This window comes from Mercenaria mercenaria, chromosome 9 (assembly GCF_021730395.1).
Source record: "Mercenaria mercenaria strain notata chromosome 9, MADL_Memer_1, whole genome shotgun sequence".
Taxonomy (NCBI): domain Eukaryota; kingdom Metazoa; phylum Mollusca; class Bivalvia; order Venerida; family Veneridae; genus Mercenaria; species Mercenaria mercenaria.
The window spans coordinates 56,448,310-56,463,698 of record NC_069369.1 but is presented as its reverse complement, the minus strand read 5'-3'; the positions used below and the strand labels follow the sequence as shown (position 1 = coordinate 56,463,698).

Sequence of the window (15,389 nt, the reverse complement as noted above, 5' to 3'; positions counted from 1 at the left end):
CACAGCACACATCAGAACCCATTTTAAATGTCTGTAACTTACATTTTCTTGAAGAATATTGTCAGTGCTGAATAAAAATCAAAAGAAAAGTGAAAGTCATGTTTGATGCAAGAAAAATATTTTCAGTCAAACACACAAACTGCAAAATCAGCTAAAAAATGAGACCCCACAACGTAGTGGTGGTGTATATATATGATCTAATTAAATTTCCATCATAATTTCCGTCATGTTATAATTTCATTACGAAAATGCTACCTACATGTCAAGCATAGATCTGTCATGTGATTTCAGTAAAAAGAAATGCAAAAAAATAAGGAAAGAAATCTGAGGATTATTTAATTCCGCCATTATGCCATTTTTTCTCACCATTTCCTATTTAGTGCTTGTATGCCTTATAGGTATTGGTTATCAGGGGTGAATTCCATAGACCAGTCAAGATTTGTTCCCACTGTTAAAGAGTTGAGTAGGATTTGGGAGTCTGGAGAAGATTTAAAAAACGCGGGAGACCCGAAATAGGACAGGTAGGCTACATAGGGTAAGTACAGCCAAGCAAGCCATCTATTTTAACACTTAAAGAATGAACTTATACACCGTCGTATCAGAGTATGAGATTTCAAATCTTCAAGTTTATGTACTTTATTGTAGGCCTATAATATTAAGGCATTAAGAAATACAAACAAACATAATTAAGTCCATGCACAACCAGTAAACAATAGCGCATTCTGCCCACTGGCTCCAGACCAGAAAGAAAATGCCTCTGTACATGTTATACTCTACCCCTAGGTATTCTATAAGAACCTAGAGGTAGAGTATAACATGTACAGAAGCATTTTCTTTCTAGTCTGGCGCCAGTGATTCTGCCGTTGAATGAAGTATGTACGGTATGGTACGCTACCTTCCAGAAAATAGGCATTACCATTTCACAACAAAAATGGCGTCCTCCAAGAAAAAACGTGTTGATGAAGAAGTAATGGATGATGAAGAGATTAATGAGGAAGATGAAGAAGTTAACGATGAGGAAAATGACTCAGAAAGTGAAGAAGAACCTATGGATCAGGTAGAGAAGTGATGACATTGCTAAAATATTTGATTATTCCGAATGAGCAATATCTTGGGCATTATGTTTTCCTGCATGATAACAAGATACATTGAAGATTATTTTCACTCATGCCTGTTAATTGATTATGAAACAAATTGTTCCGTGCCAATTATTTATTATGAAAAAATAACATAAATAGTTTCATTTGCCTTGTCATGTCATACAGTGATGTCACTTTTTGAATTTCCGGTGAATAACAAAAAGGCAGTGGCTAGGGTTACGGTACCGTAATCCTAGCCTCTGATTCTAGGATTACGGGAGTTCCGTATTTCTAGACAACCCTATGAGAATAGGCTAGGATCACGGAAGTATTTAAGAGGAATCAAATATATATGTTAGGACATGCATAAATGATGTTGTTAACTTAATTGTTTCACTTGAAATAGCGATTTTTCATGTCTGCCATATTATTTCGTGTTATCGATCCGCCATTTTGGGTTAGTAAAATATAGGTGGACAGTTATTTATGCGCTGTTGATGAATGATTATGAATGATAAAAGGCAAAATATTCTTAATGAAAATAGTAATGTTTCAATGTTTACATAATTGTCCAACTATATCCGGGCAACATCACGAGGAGTGCTCAGTTCAATTGGCCCATTTCTTTTACTTTTCAATTTCCATAAAAAATAATTGTTCTTTTTTTTTTTAAAAAAAATATTGTTGTAATTTTGTTTTTGTTTAGAGTACGTTATTATTTCATAGTCATGATTATGCAATTTTTTCCTTTCATTTTTAATTGTTTTTCTCTATTTTGTTTACTTTTCTCTTTCTTCTTTTACTAACCCATAATACGACAGACATGAAAAATCGCTATTTTAAATGAAACAATTAAGTTAACAACATCATTTATGCATGTCCTAACATATATAAGATTCCTCTTAAATACTTCCGCAATCCTAGCCTATTCTCATAGGGTTGTCTAGAAATACGGAACTTCCGTAATCCTAGAATCGGAGGCTAGGATTACGGTACCGTAACCCTAGCCACTGCCTAACAAAAAACCAACGAATATTCAGTTCTTTCCAAAAACCGTTATATTATGATTCAACCAAATAGTTTCCTTTGTCTACCAGAAAGGAACAATTCTTATATCTTAATATTGAGATTTGGTACCTTTATTACAGACAATAAACTAAAACAATAGACATTCATATGTGACGTCCGTGAGCTCAACAAAGCAATTTCAAGCACAAATATTAATGTGGAATGTAAAGTAAGTTACATACTACAATATCTGTCAAAGATACTTTCAAAAACAATGCATTTGCAGAATAGAGAGATAAAAATTATTTTGACAGCTCGTGAAAACTAATGACAAATTTTGACAGGTAGTTGATGACTCATGACCTAATTAATTTTTTTCTGTTATTTCTAACTTCCAGTTTGATTTTCATAAAATGGGTATTCTTTATTGTAGCTTACAACTCATACATTAAAACAATAAAAGAATATATTGTTACCTCACTGTGGTTTTGTCTATCCGTCTCTCGTACAAATTCCTATTGTTTCAGTCATTTGTCAGTAATTGGAGCAACTCACAGTGTTGCAATCATACAAAACACATCCCTTATTTTCACATAGATATTTATCTAATGAGCACATGTATTGGAAACACAATTTCAATACCGACTGTGTATTGTAATAATGCTAAACTATCTCAGCCGTGATGTGTCCTTAAGTTGTTTTTTTTTTTGCTAAATGTCCAATATAACAAATTCATTTACATTCGTTAATCTGTTATCAACAATTTATTTTGATATAAATTAGTCGGAATGGAACATTGTTGTATTCATTTGGAGTTCCTCGGTCATTTATGTTTCGGAAGAAAATGTTAACAATTGGGTGAAAAGCTTGTATTTGTATACCATTTAGATTAAGTTGAATATTGATTACGTCTTATTTGATTTTGGAAGTGTCTAGAGGTACGGATCCGTACCTCTAGAATCAAGCCTGTTAGAGGTTTTCTAGGGGTACGGACCTCCGTTTTTCTAGAGATTAAGGGTCATTTATGTTTCAAATTTTGTTGAAAATGAAATAACAAATAAGACTTCATCAGTATTCACCTAAAACTTGGATCTAAATGGTTTACAGATAACAGCGTTCATCCGATTTGTTTCATTTTCTTTCGGAACGTAAATAACCGAGGAACACCAAATAAATCACGAGGATTCGAACTGGCAGAAAAAAAAGATATACAGATTAAACAAAATAATGTTAAATATGTTGGGCAAAAACTATTTTAATTGATAATTAACCCCAAGTGTATTTATGCTTTTCACACATTTGGTAGCCGTTATACGAGAAACAAGAGACTTTTTCACAAACAATTTATTTTACTTTATGTCGCTTATTTTATTATTAAACAATCAGTTCCGTGCCGATTATCATTATACCTTGTTAAATAACAAAATAAATAGGTGCATATTTAGTGCCTATTTTTTTTTTTTTTTTATTTTTTTTTTTTTGAATTTCAAATAGAATACATTTAAGGGATAGATTCATTCATTAATCTAGCTGTTATCAACAGTTTATTTTACAACAAACTAGTCGGCACGGAACAGTGTATTCATTTGGAGTTCCTCGGTTATTTAGGTTTTGAAAGAGAAAGTAAACAATCGGGTGAATGCTGGTATCTGTAAACCAATTAGATCCAAGTTTTAAGTGAAGACTGGTTAAGTCTTATTTGTTATTTCATTTTCAACAAAATTTAAGTTATAAATAACCCTAAATCTCTAGAAAAAGGAGGTCCGTACCCCTAGAAAACCCCTAACAGGCTTGTCTAGAGGTACGGATCCATACCTCTGGAATCTGATTCTAGAGGTACGGATCCGTACCCCTAGACACTTTTTTTCATTTTCATCAAAATCTAATACGTAAATAATCCCACATATCAATATTAATGAGGTCCATACCCTTAGATAGCCCCAAACAGTCTTGTCGAGAAGTACGTATCAGTACCTCTAGAATGAGATTTTAGAGGTACGGATCTGTACTCCTAGACACTTCCTATGTATTAACTATTTGCTGTTTTCTCATATTCTCAGGGACCTAAGGGGTTGTTTTATTCCCAGTAACAGCTAGATTAACCATTTCATAAACAACTTATTCATGTTATTTGGGTGTAATTTTGTAGAAAATTAATTTGTCTGTCAGAATTGGATCCACGAGGTGTTACAAAAATTATCCCGTTTAATTATTTTGTTACAGTATTTGATAACACCCCAAACTTCAGAAATAAAAAAAAGTAAAGGTAAAGTTCCTTTAGGTAAACCACATGGGTGGTTGATGAAAGTTCCCACCTGGAATGGATGGAACAACTTATTTCCAGCCGAGCCCACGGCAGGCGTCATATTTACCTCCCCAGCGTCCAGTCTAGGCTGATACTGCTGGAAACAGTACCAATATAAGTAAATCATCCAGCACTGAACACTAGTCGGGATATCAGCCGTGACCAGGAATAGAACCCGAACTGCTGGCATTGTAGTCCAACCTGCTAACCACTGCGCCACTGACTCCCTATCGACCAAGAGTTTCTCGTATTCTCTTATATTTAGATTTGACTCTTCAGCACAAACAACTTTTAGAATTTCAAACATTTAAATTACCATGGTGCAGTAAAAAGATATATTCTGTATTAAATACATCAAGAAATATGACAATTAATATAGTGAATAAATGAACATGGAGTAAATTAATAAGGTCGGATTTGGATGTATTTTCCAAGATTATCTCCCCTGCAATGAAGTATCACTGCCTATTTTGAGGTGGAAACGGTACTACAGTGGTTTGAAGTCAAAATTGAGAAGGTGAAAAGTCTAATACACAATGATGAAAACACAAAACTACAATGTTGAATAGTTGAAACATTAAAACTGTGGTAGTGGAAATAATTTGAAATTATTTTCAGGACTTTTTCTTCCTATTTCGGGAAAAGGTACCTGAAAAAATTTGGAATTTTCGAGTCATAAAATTGGGAAAATTTTTATCTATAAAACCATTATTCTGGGAAATATTTTGTACTCTGGATTTGTTGAATTAATCTATTTACCTATATAAATTGCCAAAAAGTGCTGGTTATTGCAGTTAAGTCAAGAAGTATATATGTAAATAATTTTCAGTTGTCAGGACCTTTGCATGGAGGCTCTGACAGGTCTGAAATAACAGTTTCTGTCTGTGACTCAGAGTGACTTGCAGAAGGTTCCGACGTTCTCGATCTGAACTTTGAATGAGACAGCTTTCATTCAATGTTAGAGATTGAAGTCAAAGTCTAGAACTTCGAAATGGATTCTTGCGAGTGGTCACTTGAAAAAATTCAAGATTCTCAACTTTCAGTGTGTAGACCAACTGAGACATTACTGGGAGACTGGCTTGTTTCACCAGCAGTACATGTATCTTTTCCCAAACGGACATCATGTTTTTCCCTTGGTGTGAATATTTCGTAACTGTTGTTCTCAACCTTACTTATAAAGTGGAAGAAAAAAAAAATAAAATCGATAAACTCCTAAAGTTATTAATTATTAAATTTGGGAATTTTTAGTTCAGAATTGGGAAAAAGAAATACCCTTTGTTTTTTGGTTTGGACTTTTGATCCTTTTACAAAGGTTTACAAAGGTTACATTGTACTTTACTTAGGGGAGCAGGGGGTGGATGGAGGTTGTGGGGGGAGGGGAAGAGCCCTGTTGCACAATGTTGCTGCCAAACAGTGATATGATAAGCCATCACTGCAGTGTCTTGATTTGACATTAATTTATTAAAGTAAAATTTAGTTCATTTTTCTTTTCTTTTTTAGGAAGTACAGTTAGATTTTGAAGCAAGGATACCAGATGACAGTGACTTCAATGGAATACGTACTCTGCTTCAGCAGGTAAATATCAACAGAAAAGTGTAAACCAGAAGTATTTAAGCAGTGACAGGCACATGTTAATAAAATTTAGAGAAGTGTAAATCTGAATTCAGAATGAAAACATTGTTCATTCAGGTTTACTTTGAGAGAAATAAATCTAAACAGAAACATTCAAGATGTATAAACAGTAAAAGTTAATCACAGTGTCAGAGACAGGTAACTCTAATAAATCTAGAGACTGGTAATTTAATTCTAAACAGATACAGGTAAATAGAAACAGAATAAGTTCCATCTAAACAGTGACTAGTAAATCTTAACAGAAACAGGATAAACTTTAAACAGAGCTGAATAGACACAGAAAACTGGTAAATCTAACTTGAAATGTAAAGGGAAGCAGGGACACCCAGCCAGGTAAATGTAAACTGAGACAGTAAACACCCAGGCAGGTAAATCTAAATAGAAACAGGTAAATCTAAGCAGAGACTATAATTTAAATAGAGACAGAGAAATCTAAATGGTGACAAATAATCATGTCTCCCCATATATTGTGAGGTATATTGACTTTGTCTTGTCTGTCAGTCTGTCTGTTCATCTGTCACAAAAGTTTGTCTGGACATCTCCTCTGAAACCACTAATGGGATTTCAACCAGACTTTGTGGGAACGCTAAGTACCATGCCTTTTGTATGTCATTGGCATTTTCTGGTTGAAAGCATTTTGTTTCAACAGTTTAAGTTAAAGCCATAGTCAGTTTTACCCTAACTTCACAATGTTTAGTTCATTCAAATGCCTGAACAAAGGTTGCATCAGTTTTGTAATGGTTTTCTATTTTGTACCACATACATACTGGAAAATCATTCAGTTTCATGGAAATGGAATTTTGTGGTTTTTGCCAAAACTCTTAGGCATTTCAAATTTTGAAGATGGAATGCGAAATGTGCTTGTTCCATGGGATTCAGTTTCTTGATTGAAACAACCACTAAATCCAAGAAAATTAGTCTCCCATGACAATTAATGATTTCATAGTTTCCATCTTCTTGAAACAATAAATTTGTTTGTTTGCTTTGGATTTAATGCCATTTTTCAACAGTATTTCGGTTATGTATTGGAGGGCAGTTAACCTAACCAGTGTTCCTGGATTCAGTATCAGTACAAACCTGTTCTCTGCAAATAAGTGACAGCTTCCCCGCATGAATCAGAGGTGGAGGATGAATGATAACAGTGACGTCTTTTGTCAAATCGTCGCAGAGAACATATGCCTCACCTGCATATCGAACTTAGACCCTATGATTTGTTGATTTGCACTCTCCTTATATAGCTAAGCAGGTGGGCTATACAAAAATTTTGAAACTTATATGTTAAGTAATTATTTTATGAAACTTTACTAAATAATTATATTATGAAACATTTACTGTTTTAATACAGGTGGTAGTCATACCTGTTTTATATTTTGAAATGTTGTGGGAGTTAAGTTCAGTTTAGAAAAATTTGTTGGTAAAAGTGATTATTTTTCCAATTTGTAATATTTATGTTTTTCAATTAACAGGTATTTTTGAAGGCCAATGTCAACCTGTCAGAGCTTACAGACACTATTATATCACAGAACTACATAGGCAGTGTTATGAAGGTACTTTTTGTATTTACCTGATGCTTGTCATTGTGTGTGTGTTCGTGTTTAATGTCTTTTTCAACAATTCCTCAGTTAATGACATATAAACGACAGTGTCTACCTTTAGCAGTGAGCACAATGTCCAAGTTAATAGTGCTGCCTCACTGGAATATCACGCCGTAGACATGTGACATAATACCCCACCCAATCACATTATCCTGACACCAGGCTGACCAGTCCAGTACTACCCTCTTAATGCTGAATGCCAAGCGAGAAAGCTACTAGTACATTTTTTTACATCTTTAGTATAACCTGGCCAGGGATCGAACCCACAACCTCCCTCACTTGAAGCATGCGTTCTGTCACTAGGCTACCGAGGTGGTTTGTCATTGTGTAGAGTATTATATCCTGAAGTGCAATTTTCAGTGTTTGGTTTTACATTTGAAGCTATGTATTTGACAGCTAAACAAATGGAAACTAGACAGCTCTTGTTTGAAGTGTGGAGGAATGTTCAATTGTGGGCACATTTCTTGTTTGACTGGTTTTAAAGTAATTCCTTTTCGTGAATGTTTTTACCAGACAGATAATATGTACACAAGAAAAAGGTGGATGTTTTTTTAAAAATGTTAAAAATACCTCTCATGTAGTTCTGCTGTTTTTATTAAGTTGATGATATAATTATTCACCTACTTACAGCAACCATATAACCCCGAGGTTGATGATGCTGATGACGATGATGATGATACTGATGATTCAGTGCTGGCACTCACAACAGTTGTAAATATTACAGAAAGAAAGGTACTACTTAAATCAAGACTGTATCACATAGACACATGTTTTATCTGTTTCCTAGGTTATAAAGCTGTGTTTGGCGACCAGTCTAGGAAAACTCAACATTTGATTGGTTGTTCCTGAACACTGTCAAGAAATAGACCTGTAGTAGGCTTGCATTCTGAGGCTGGTTTCAAATTTCTGTTTATAACTTTGGAATCTGGCTTTAGTAGCTATAACACTGTTTAGATCTTTGGTTACTTCCCCTTGACCAAAAATTACTTCAGGGAAGTTTTTGGTATGTTAATTGTCAGTATTAAATTTAGACTTGAGACTTGATCTATGTACACATGGTCCATTTGCACCTATTTTTCAGGTTTAGCAAAAGTGCATACCTTTGTACTTATAGTGTTATCCGCATCACTGGCGCCAGACCTGAAAGAAAATGCCACTGTACATGTTATACCCTACCACTAGGTATTCTACAAGAACCATGGTCTTGGATCGGATAGAAATATACTAACCCATTTCAATCGCACATTTCTCACCTAAAGTGTGCAGTTTGGTAAATGTGTAGTATGGGTCTTGAACAAGTAAATCTTCCATTGTGCACTTGTCACATTCCTTCAATATTTCTTATCTCAGAGAAACAACACGTAGTTTATAATTTCATCAATGTTACAGAAAAAGCTTGGATGACCTTCCCAAATGAAGTACTGGTCTAAATAACAAAATTATTCTGATTGGCTGATGTGAAAATGTATGTCAGTCGTCGTATGCTATAATGTGTATACACTGCATAAATGTGCAATGTGAATTAAATAAACAATACTGATGTGTACCAATATATGCATTCAAATTCAAAATTATTTCTAAGATGAATTTCATTCATCATTTCGTTTTTGCATTCTGTTTTTGTTTGTTTACATTTTGCCTAACATGTGCACACTTATGTGACCTCTAGACCTGATGTTGATTAAGTTCACGCAAGTTCTTAACATTGACGAAAGCATAAAATGTGTGGAGTATCTCTGCAATATGAAATATTGAGACAACCGTGACTGGGGCATGATGGAAGATAAATTACCGCTTGTTCAATATGCTATGTACGATTGAAATGGGTTAGTTCATTTTCCCATTCATTACCATGGTTGTTATAGTATACCTAGGTGTAAGGTATAACATGTACAGTGCCAATGGTTTGCATAATGTGAGATATACTGTTAAAACATTCAGTTTAACTGACAAACTTTTGGGCAAAATGCCCATTTTGTTGGGGATTTTGATTCATGAATTGAATTTTTAAAGATGATAATGAATGGGAGGTATCTTTTTGCATCGGGATTTTAGTCTCATGACTTGGTGCCAAACACAGAAGCAAAGAAAGTTACTCCTTCATGAATAATGATGATTTTACAGTATCTTCAGATCATTGGAAACTCTCTTATCTTTAACCTTTAGCCTGCTGGCGGCAAGTGATTCTGCCTTTGCTACCAGTGCAGACCAAGATCAGCCTATCTTTCTGGTAAGCACCCCTTTTAACAGTTAATGGTACTGTCCATATTGAAAGATGGACAAGTTCATTATAGAAATTTAGCAGGGTAAGGGTCACTTCCTTTTACAGTAGGTCCTACGCTTATGTCAGGAAGTCAGAGACAAGGGTTCAGAATATACTCTGGATGGGGACCAGTCGAAAAACTTGAGATTCAGAGTATTAGTTTTCGAGCTCAAATACTGAAGTTGACCCATGGCAAAGTTGCATTCTGGAATGGCTAATAATGGTGGAGTCATTGTCTGTTTGTTTTTCAGTTTATTATGACTATTTGTGGAGAACTGAAATATTCTGCAAAAAAAAAAAAAGTATTTTACCAAATGCAGTTTGACTATATTATTAATATATTCTCATTTCCAGAATTTAGACTGTATGAAGCAGTTGAAAACAATGCTTCAAGAGAAATGCAAACAGTGTGCAGCAGCCCAGTCTGATAAATTCAACAAGCTTCTGAGTGATCCAGATTGCCATGTAGGGTACCTGATCAATGAGCGCTTTTTGAACCTACCTCCCAGCATGGCAGTACCAATGTTTGAGTCACTTATGTGAGTATTATTTTGTTTTAACTTAAGCTACTCATTCCCAGATTTAGTGAACAGTTTCTCTTTCCACATACTTTGGAATAATTTCTTTTTGCAGAAATGGTCTGGAAAAAAACACACATGAAACTAAATAACACAGTTGACTAGTGTTAATACTGACTCAGATTCAATTGTTATTTACATGATATAACAATATTATGTATGTAATACAAACAAAAACAAAACAGTGGATGTAATAAATGGCCGCATTGGGAGAATACCTTACCAGAATCCACCATAAACATAGGGCTTACTATAAAGGTATATATGGTATATATTGGGAATTAAAGCAGAAGAGAGGCAAACTTATGCACTTGTTTGAGATAACATTTTACAAGACCATATACCAGAGACATGCAAATTAGCATCACAAAAACCATAATATGAAAATGCTATTTAATGCCATAAATGCTATTTATATGCCAGTATTCATTGGACATCTGACTATGCTGGAATGTCTAATACTTAAAGACAATCCTGAGGATATACCAAACTTCAGTTTTCTGTCGTCTGTTTAAGTTGTGCAGTCTCCTTCATAGAACATAGTGACACAGACCAGCATATGCTAGGGGAGACAACTATAATGATACTTTAAATTAAATTCCTGAAAATTTTGCTCGTATTTATTATTAACTGTATTCATGTGTGCATATGATCATCTCTTGACCACTAGGATTTTTCACACTGCAACATTCTTAGCACCTACTAATACCTATGCATATATCAACTAAGTGAAGTTAGGCATGTAGGTCTCATGAATCGTTTGTAAATTTCCATATTCATCTGTTCATAGTAGGTGCACCAATTCATTGTTCGCAGTACATTATACTCTGCATCGAGGTTGCTGCTCCAGAGATGTTTATGTCCAAGGAAACTAGTCTTGTAGGAAAGAAAATGTCCTCCATTATAGGAGTATCAATGTTGTCTTTGGGTGTTGTAATAGAGGTTTTACTGTTTTACAAAGACGAAGGGTATTTTAGATTTTATTTCACTCTTACTCAAGAGCAATACTGCTGTGAAAACCAAATTTTGCTCAGTGTAGAGAGGATTTCCTTTGAAGAGATTAATTTTGTAAGGAAGTTTTCAGGTGGGAAAGAAAATAATAATATATGACTTTCAGTTAACATTTAACCTGTAGGCTGATTCTGCCTAAATGCGACCAGTGCAGACCAAGATCAGACTGCACATCCGTTCAGGCTGATCATGGTCTGCACTGTTCGCTATTCAGTCAGTAAATTTTCAGTTTGAATAATAAGTGATACTGTCCAAATTCAGTGATGAGTCAGTCCATTTTAGGAATTTAACAGGGTAAAGGTTAAGAGCAAAGGTTTCATGAATGAAATATTTTGTAGTAAGGAAATGGAGAAAGCAAAACAGAAGAAGATGAAGTATGAGTTCAGTCACTACCTGATGGTGTGTAAGACGTTTGAGATGAAGGCTGCACACAATGTGAGACAGATGATCTATTCTAACTCCGAGGAGGAGTTGTTTCAAGAGGTAAGATTAAGTACTAGAAAGAGGATAAATTGATTAATTTAAAACTTATTTTCAGAATGATATAGCATGGAAAATTCCATTGCCAACCCATTGCTAAAATCTGATCATTCCTTATTGTCATCAGTGACATTTCATGTTCAGAAAAAATAGCTCCAGGTGCCCTACCGGGCTAATTCAGGTACTGGCAGATACCTGGGTAGGACAACTGACCTTGAACAAGTCAGATGGATGGCTTCCTCTGATGACACCGAAGCAAGGCTTGAAACCACGATGGTGAGGAGTAAGTGATTCAAAGCCAGTGGCCTTAACCACTTGACCATATTGTCCCCTGAAGTTAATGTGTAGTATACAGTTATTAAAGGGTCTCAAATTTTAAACCTGAATTTTGAGAATTGTCTCACACCTACAGTAATAATTGGTTGTCGCTTGAAGACATTTTTCAAACTGACTAATGGCAAGGCTGCATTCTTAGAATGGCCACCAACCTCGGATTTTCCTGTCTGATATTATCATGACTTACAATTTGTTTACCTGTCTGATATTGTCAAAAGTAACTGTTTGTTTACATTTACAGGCTAGTGATATATGTTTCCGTTATTCGGTGGCACACGAGAGGGACACTGGTGTGGAGAAATGGAGTTCCGAGGATGACATGGAACCATTTAGGACTGTGATTGTACTTCCTGCTGATAAATTGTCCTCTGTGCTTGAAAAGTTGAAACAGGAAGTGTCAAAAACATAATAAATTTTGAAGTCAGTAATGTGTATTTTTTTTCATTACACCATCATCACCAAGAAAAATCATATTTTTGGGGTGGTGCGGAGAGAGGAACGAAATCTTGTCTGTATTGGAATCACAATTTCATTATCAATCCGAGATTAGTATTAAGTACTGTATGCAGGGTAAAATTTATGGATTCTGCAACTCACATATTTAGAATGAGCATGAATATAATCAGTTCTTAACTGACATGAAAGAGGCATCCTATTCTTAAGTTGAAAAATTAAACAGGCACAAAAAATATCCATTCTATAATATGTAGATCGCTCCTTAAATCACAATGATAAGACCACAGTTCCTAATTAATTAATTTGACTGTGATTCTGCTTTAAAGGGAAATGTTCCAGCATTCACTTCAATGGTTTACATAATTATGTCACTTTGTCATATATGAACTATAGGTGTTATGACGCAACCTTAGAATGTTTGCTATTCAAGCAGCCTCCATTAATGACAATTTTGTCATTTCACAGAATTGTTACTTCGGAAGTACGCAACAATGGATCATTTGAATGGTGTGGGATCTGTTCAATAGTGTGGAAGAAAGGAAAACCCAGAACTGTATCAGTAAATAAAAGATATAAATCATAGTTTAGTTATTTCCAATATGGTAGGAGGTAGATGGTTGTTTATAAGCGCTCTTGTAAGCCATTGGCAGACTACTAAATTGCAATTGTTTCCCAAGTTAACAGTCAAAAGCTAAATAACGAACACACATAAAACAAATAATTAAGTCTCCCATCACACAGTGGTGTGGGAGACATATTGATTTACTTCAGTCTGTGTGTCCGGATGTCTGTCGCAAATCTTGTCTGCACTCTTAAGTTTAACATTTCTTATCAGATCTTCACCAAACTTTTAACAAAATGTGTTTGACCATAAGACCTCGGCCAAGTTCGATAACTAGCCAAATCGGCCAAGGCATTTTGGAATTATGGCCCTTGAATTACTGAAAATCGGCCTTTTTATACACCCATTTGAAAAACGGGACGTATTATGGGAACGCCCCTGGTGGGCGGGCGGTGTCCACAGACTTTGTCCGAAGCATTTCTTCTACATGCATGGAGGGATTTTGATGAAACTTGGCACAGTTGTTCACCATCATAAGACGGAGTGTCATGCGCAAAAACCAGGTCCCTAGGTCTAAGGTCAAGGTCACAGTTAGAGGTCAAAGGTCAAATTCAAGAATGACTTTGTCCGGAGCATATCTTCTTCATGCATGGAGGGATTTTGATGAAAGTTGGCACAATTGTTCATCATCATGAGACGGAGTGTCATGCGCAAGAACCAGGTCCCTAGGTCTAAGGTGAAGGTCACACTTAGAGGTCAAAGGATACAAGAATGAAAACTTTGTCTGGAGCATTTCTTCTTCATGCATAGAGGGATTTTGATATAACTTGGCACAAATGTTCACCACCACGAGGCGGAGTGTCATGCGCAAGAACCAGGTCCCTAGGTCTGTGGTCAAGGTCACACTTAGAGGTCAAAGGATACAAGAATGAAAACTTTGTCTGGAGCATTTCTTCTTCATGCATAGCGGGATTTTGATATAACTTGGCACAAATGTTCACCACCACGAGGCGGAGTGTCATGCGCAAGAACCAGGTCCCTAGGTCTAAGGTCAAGGTCACACTTAGAGGCCAAAGGTCAGATACAAGACCATAGGGAAAAACCAAGACCACTTTTCTGTGGTACAACATAGATGTTACTTTCAAATTTTAGGTGTATTTTAAGGTCTCTCTACCTGGTAAGGAATTTTTTTTGTGGACTTAAGAAAACAAAAGACTTACAATGATTACTAAACAACCACAAAATTAAAATTAATTTGCAATACAGCAACTAGAGTAAAGAAATTTGCTGTGACGGGCATATATTGTGACATTCTGGCACTCTTGTTACTCTTGTCCGCGCTCTAAGTCAAACATTTCTCATTCAATCTTCACCAAACTTTAACAAAATGTGTTTGACCATAAGTCCATGGCCAAGTTCGATAACTAGCCAAATTGGCCCAGGCATTTCGAAATTATGGCCCTTGAATTACAAAAAACCAGCCTTTTTACTCTTCAAAGGTATATTTGTAGTGAGTAAACAGTATATAAAGACTGACTTACTATTTAGATGATTAAGCAGTTGTGAGAGACATGCGCTTTTCTCAGAAGCAGCTCTAGTTCAGTCTAAATTGATATTTATACCTGTGGCATTTTTTATGCCAATACTCGATAGTTGAAATAATAGGACTCTGTGAAAATTTGTTTACAGGGGAACCTGCTTCCTGCTTTCATCTTACAAGGTAAAGTAATGTCTCTTAATCCAAGCTGAATTCTTGAAATATTTTCTGAAGTAATTGGCTTTCCATGATTAATGTACAAGTGTTATGATTGCTTTTCCAAATTAACCTTAATCTTTCACAAAGTGGTGAAGGCCCTAGACTTTGAAATTACTCGTTTCTCACCAAAATATGTTGAGCCTCACCTGGAGCCAAATTCTTTCATGTAAGACACATTCCGGATGCAAACATTCCTCTGATAATTTCAGTCAGTTTGCTGAAGGGTGATGTTTCTCCCAAGTTGTGGTTGTGCTTGAAATAATACCCAAGGTGATCTTACTACACCATTCAGACTGAAAAAACCCCCAGAACTGTTGAGAGACATAAA

At 35.4% G+C, this 15,389-nt stretch overlaps 1 protein-coding gene across 1 annotated transcript; it reads left to right on the top strand.

The window, feature by feature from the left end:
* The first annotated feature begins 902 nt into the window (after positions 1–902).
* Positions 903–12,711, top strand: LOC123547142 (protein BCCIP homolog). Its single transcript, XM_053551450.1, has 7 exons — positions 903–1,057; positions 5,893–5,967; positions 7,491–7,571; positions 8,250–8,351; positions 10,237–10,421; positions 11,810–11,954; positions 12,529–12,711. Exons 1-7 carry the CDS (start codon positions 932–934, stop codon positions 12,694–12,696), a joined length of 882 nt encoding a protein of 293 aa, XP_053407425.1. The 5' UTR covers positions 903–931; the 3' UTR covers positions 12,697–12,711.
* The last annotated feature ends 2,678 nt before the right edge of the window (positions 12,712–15,389 follow it).